The sequence below is a fragment of the Trachymyrmex septentrionalis genome, unplaced genomic scaffold (assembly GCF_001594115.1).
Source record: "Trachymyrmex septentrionalis isolate Tsep2-gDNA-1 unplaced genomic scaffold, Tsep1.0 scaffold81, whole genome shotgun sequence".
NCBI classification, from domain to species: Eukaryota; Metazoa; Arthropoda; class Insecta; order Hymenoptera; family Formicidae; genus Trachymyrmex; species Trachymyrmex septentrionalis.
Genome location: NW_017305997.1, coordinates 248549 through 254814, shown reverse-complemented (window position 1 = coordinate 254814; position 6266 = coordinate 248549). Strand labels below are relative to the sequence as shown.

At 39.8% G+C, this 6266-nt stretch overlaps 1 protein-coding gene across 1 annotated transcript in view; it reads right to left on the bottom strand.

Annotated features, from left to right (window-relative positions):
- LOC108754825 (protein abrupt) overlaps positions 1 to 6266 on the bottom strand; it is a 60899-nt gene that overhangs the window by 16516 nt on the left and 38117 nt on the right. Inside the window, exons 3-6 of the mRNA XM_018497447.1 lie at positions 6009 to 6229; positions 4693 to 5072; positions 3953 to 4197; positions 3549 to 3851 (exon numbers count right to left, since the gene is read on the bottom strand). Coding sequence (XP_018352949.1) covers positions 3549 to 3851; positions 3953 to 4197; positions 4693 to 5072; positions 6009 to 6229 — 1149 coding nt within the window. The remainder of the gene's footprint in view (positions 1 to 3548; positions 3852 to 3952; positions 4198 to 4692; positions 5073 to 6008; positions 6230 to 6266) is intronic.

The window sequence follows — 6266 nt, the reverse complement described above, 5'->3', positions numbered from 1 at the left end:
ATGATATATATTATATATATATATATATATATATATATATATATATATATATATATACATATAGATACAGATTTGAAAATAATTTTCTTGGACCGTTAAAATAATTATGTAGAATATTAAAACATAAATTAAAAACAATTCTTTAACGCTCGTATAACTTTCAAACAAATTAATAAATAGTAACTCAAGTCAACAATTAAAACGAGTTATAATTAGATGTAACAATGTAAAAATTTATTTATTTATTTTTTCACAATATAATTTTCGAACGATATGTTTCGACTATACTTAGTCCACATCAATTGCAAAAATATAATTACTCCATATAACAAAAATTAAATTAACATATTTCGAGGATTATCTCAACTTTGATTTTCAATAATCAATAAAAAAAACGCACGTGTATTATATTCAGTTAATTTGTCAAACAATAAAATATAGTAATGATGAATCATAATCCAACCAATTCGTCGGTTAACAGCAAGAAAGGGTAATCAGTGTGAGTAAAAGAAAGTTTCCAGTAAAATTGTAGATGTAAATTGATGTTAAATTATATAAAATGGTTGTATATGTGTCCTTAATACTATTATTGGTAGATAACTATAATAAATAGAATAATAAATAATAATGTCAAATTAAAGATATAAAATCGTTGCAGATTAAAACTTAAACAAGTATTAACAATCAAAATTATATAGCTAAAAACGATTAATTATATAAAATGCTTAATGATGAGAAATGCTGCAACAAATTTTAACATTTTAGCAACCAGTTTGAGCGTTCTATATAATTTTTTAATGCCCAATAAAATTATTATCAGATCTATAACTATAATTAAATTTTTAGATACAACAAACCATCCTTTCTGTTCCATTCTTCAAATAAACAAAATATTATTTCACAAGATAATTACACTAGAGATTTTTATTATCGGTGTTTAAATGCTATTTATGTCGAATCATTAATAATTTTGTACATGTTTAATACGAACAGTTATCTAATTAACGGTTGTCTAACTAACAACACATGAAAAGAATAAGAAGACATTTTGCGGGCAGAGGAGTAATAAAAGTGATTCTAATTTGAGATCGCTTGAACAGATTCCATAAAATTCAAATCTTATGAACACGCGAAACACACACACACACACACACACACACCTCACGGTTCGGTTTTTTCCCTTGCCAAATAACTTGCGCAATAGCACTGCGATGTCGTGTAAATTCCACACCAAGGTGATGATCGGTATGGCGAAGTAGCACGGTTTCTAACGAAGGCTCTAACAAAAAGTAACGCTTTAATGACGAATTGTCGGTGAGCATAACTGTACTCCCGATAGAATAACTCAACAATGCAACGGTTACGAATTTTCTCACTCGCGCCGCTATGGTTCTCTCATTGTATTCTTTCTCACTCGAGCAGAGCTTCAAAGAACTCTTGGCCACGGTTACATTTGCATTAACGCAACAGAATATCCTCACTGTCTTTATTTTATTTTTTTTTTTTAATAATATGTCTTTTCAGAGATTCACGTTTTTGCACCTCTGTCTTCGCACGGCCTTTGAATAATTTAAAAGCGGCAAAATTTGTTTATTTCAACATTTTGTTTCAATGAGAGATGAGAGACGCACAACTCAAAACAGTTTAGGAAACGCGAAATAGAAGATAATACGATAATCTGTTTTACGGCGGCAAATTCGACATAAGAATGAAATATTAGATCCAGCCTCTGAAAAATTCTTTTATTTCATTTTTTTTTTTCAACGTTGCATTCATGACGCAACGATATTAAATCTAATTTTTGTTTCGACACGTTTCGAGTCTCTTTGAAAATCTCGGAGTAACGTGAAAGTGCAAAGGAAGGCTTTCGAGATACGACCGTATGGACCGCTCCAAACTTTGATACATTAATAAATAGCTTCTCCGCCCATCGGCGAACTTCTTTTACTCTTCCTTGAGCACGTTTAACATGCACGGATTGCCTCCCCTGTCCTTCCCGTTTCTTTGCCTTTTCTCCTCTGCGGGCCTAATGTCAATAACCGTTGCATTAGTTGACGCTTCGTTACTTTCTTTGCGGCGGGCGAGCGAGCAGGCGATTAAAAATGGTCGGGGGTGTCATCCGCGATGGTACACGGTCGTCGCGACGCCGACGTCGAATCGCGTCGGTGTTGGTGGTCAGCGTCCGTCGCACCTGTTTCACGTGGCGTCGTCGTAGCATCACGCTCGGTGATTTGCTCGCCGGAGCAAAAGATGTTCCCAGTGGCTGCACCGTCGCCTGCATCCTCTTTGTACACTTTGTTCACACCGTGAAGGCAAGTCGTAAGGCATCACCCCGTCCCGGGCGGCACGGACGGGGAGACCCGGTAAATCCACGTACATCCACGTACAGCGTCGTCGCTCTCTCTTTCTGCACGTTAGAGCGTCGCCGAAGCGGAGACTGACGTACACGTGGATGAAAAAAGATCTATACTGTTCCGAAAATCGTATTATCTCTCGGTTCTATATATTCTTTGATCTATATAGTCTGAGATCGATTTTCCTGGTTCCTCTTTGAAAGTCAAGAAATTGAAGAATGAGAAGAAAGGTTTTTTTTTTTTAATTTCTTTTAAATCCGTTAAAAGAGATCCGTTCGTCATCGAGAACGTGGGAGATGGTTCGGAGAACATCAGACGGCGCTTTCCACAGCTTCGTTTTACGATGCACTGTTTTATCTCTTGCCGCGAGACGACTCGGAGATAAGTAGAGATGGTAGAATGGTGCAAGGATGAGAGAAACGCGGCAGTTGCAACATCCGCGGCCGGGCCCCACGTGCAGCGCTGATGATGCAACTCCGTGGCCAGAAGGCCTTCTCACCCGGCATATTATTGGACTAGATAAAGTCGGATCGAGAGCATTGCACTATCTGAGAGAGCTATTGAGTAATCGCCGTATATCGTCATCGATCAAATGGCTTGTCGACCAAATATCGCGCGTATCTTAAGTTGTGAAATTTAATTTTCCGAAATGTTCGTAGCAAGGAAATTTATCATTCGCACTTACGATGTATATTTTGACGATAAATCAAAATACACATGGTATGAACGTGAGATTCAATAAATTTGCAAGGTTTTATTCAGTTTGAGCCCGTTCACTTGTCACATCATCCTTGTGCTCACTGTCAATAGACTTAGCTGCGTTGTTATCTCTTACTTGCAAAGGTTTAGCGGTCTAATATTACTGCCGTCAACATGATTAATGTGTGTGTGGGTGTGTGTTTCACGTATAATCTATTACTCTCTAAAAATTTAGAGTGAATCCCATTCTTAGAAACTGAGTTACTCTTTTTTAAGACTTGCTCAATTTTCACTCTTTCATGAGATTCATGAGACTTCCTTCAAAGAATTCAGAGAATAGATCATTACACGTGTTGCATGAAATATTTTTGCGCAGTTAAGCTGCTTGTCAATCAAATCGAATCCTCACCGAATTAAATACTCAATCGCGCCGTACGCGCAGTACGTAAGTGCAGACGATGTCTCGTGAACTTAAAAACAATGAATGGCACTCACCGCCGTCGACAGTAGAGACAGTGCTGGCCTTGTTGATCTTCGTGTTCCACATAGCGAGCGCGGGAGGCGCGGCGGGACTCTGATCGGGAGTCGGCGGATGAACCGCCGGCATCGGCACCATCGTCGGACCCAGCTGTGCTCCAGGCAGATGATCTGAGTTCGATCTGTACAAGCCCGCGTCAAACCCCCGTCCAGGATAAGCCTCGTCATCCCGCTTGGACAATCTCTCCGCCAATTTCTCCGCCCTGTCTCGATCGGTCTCCTGTTTTATTCGAAGGTCTGGCTCCTGTTTTATTCGAAGGTCTGCAAACACAAGATTAAGAGAGTTTAGTTGCAGGACAGATCTTTAGGTGGGATCTTTAGGTCAATTTTACATCGGTTTTATCATAGTAGATTGATCTCACCTTCGGCAACGCTTTCCTTGAGATCACAGTTATTGCGTTCCTCGGACCGCGCTCGTTCCAGCTGCTGTTCCAGCTCCGTGGGCGTATGTGGCGCGGTGTGGGAATGCGAATGAGTTTCAGAGGGATGGGTGAACGATTGATAGAAGTGATTTTTCAACAATGGATGCGGGGCGGACGCCGGCCGGAAGGCAGGGCCGTCGCGCAACACGCTCGCTCTTCCTAATGTATCGACGTCGCTCGGCGATCTAAAAATACGCAGCTCGTATAATCTTACGCGAATGAATTGGCAAGGACACGTAACACGGTGCGAATATTTGGTAAACACGCGTAATACGATGGAAAGAGGGAACACGGAGAAAATCAAATCCGGAAATTGACGTAACTCGCAAGTGGGGCAAATGAAGGGATACCCAAAACGTTCTTTATATTGTACGATAGAGCTCCTTGGAAGATTTTCTGATCTTGACTAGCGCAACAGCTGCGCAACATAATTGACGAAAAACTACTTTGATCGTAAAAGTAATGTTCCGACAAGCTGAGATAGAAATTCGAAGAAACCGTAAAAGAGTCGCTTTGCCATAACGATCATTTCCTTATGAAAAATATGATAATTTAGATATTGCTTTGTCGTTCGCGGATTGTCACATACGTCATCGTCAGATTAGAACGAAGGAAGGCCGCTCTCGTGGCCATTAGTTTCTCGTAAAAGAGAGCTTCGCACCTCGGCGAAAAGTTCTCACCTCATCACCCTCTTCGGCGGGCTCTCGCAATAAGGAGAGGTGGAGTACATATTGGGCACGATGTATTCCGGGGCGGGCGACGGCGCTGGTGTGGGGGTCCTCTTCATGATGTTCCTGACCGCCTCGCTCATGTCGCTGACATCACCGACGCCGCTACCACCGCCCCCGTTGCCGATGGTACCACCGATGCTACCACTGCCGACGCTACCGCTGCCGACGCTACCCCCGACGCTACCGCTACCACCGCCTCCGCTACCCCCGCCTCCACGGAGAGCAGTAACATCGCCAGTGCTCTCTGCGTCCGCGGAGGTGTTGCTTTCCGCAGCGTGCCTCTGCGCCACCGCCAGCTTCTCGTGCTCGATGATCGATAGACCTTTAACCTGGAAAAGAAAAGAATTATGGATGAATGGATATATATTTGAGGAAAATATCACACAGAAGAATAATATAAGAAGTATTGTATAACAATAGAAAAATATTATGATAATAAGATATATATAATTTAAGGGGATTCCAAAAATATTTATTGCATTTAGAAAGTTCGCGTAAAAATATTGGATTATGTTAATAAACATTCCGTGTCACTGATGTCGACGTGCACGATAAAAAAAACATTTTGTATTTCTATTGGAAACAGTCCACTCACATTCTTGTTAACAGTTGTGTTGAATTTTTTAACATATTCGAGTACTAATTTATCATAATGTGATTATATTATTTAAATATTCTATGTTAAATTGATATTCAACGTTTCTTAGTGTCAAAAGGACACAATTTATAAGTAAGTAAACAAGTAGTACAAAAATATGTTTTAAAATTTATTTATAAATTCTAAAATATATGTGTTAATTTAACATATCATAAATATTAATTTTATATCTACTAAAAAATATATATTTGTTTACAAACTGTGTCAACATCATCTTTTTTCTGATCACTTTCTTTTTCACACAATATCTTTGTTGTTTCCTAACATCTTATGTTTAATGAACACATAAATTTAAGTGGGACATGTGAAATGTGTTATATTCGTCACAATTTTTTTTTCCAACAGTGTGTATCAATTAAATAAAATCACACATTTTTGCAGTAAATGCTTGAAAATATCGAATGAAAGCACACGATACAAAGTTCAGTCAACAACGCATTTCCAAGGTGAGTTTTACAAATGATTTGACTCTTCTACAATACAAATGACACATAGACTTTAGTCAGTGCGCGTTTTGAAACCGCGTCGGGTACCGCACCACGTGTACAATTATTCGGGGGACGTTATTTAGGGTCATTATTTATGGAAAAAAGAGACAGACACGTACTTGAAGGCATTCAGCTGCCTTGAGGAAGGAGCTGAGGGATTCCTGGGACACATGTACCTCTCCACGGTACATGAATTCGAGGAGGGACGCCATATTGTGAGCACTCGTCCCATCGAGAATAACGATCAATCCCGCGGGAGAAGGCGGCATTCCTTCGAAAAGCTCCTGAAAATGCTTGCTGCATGCTGCGAGGATTAACCTGTGCGCCTTGAACGTAACTCCTGAAACACAAATAGGATGTATTGACTTCAAAATATG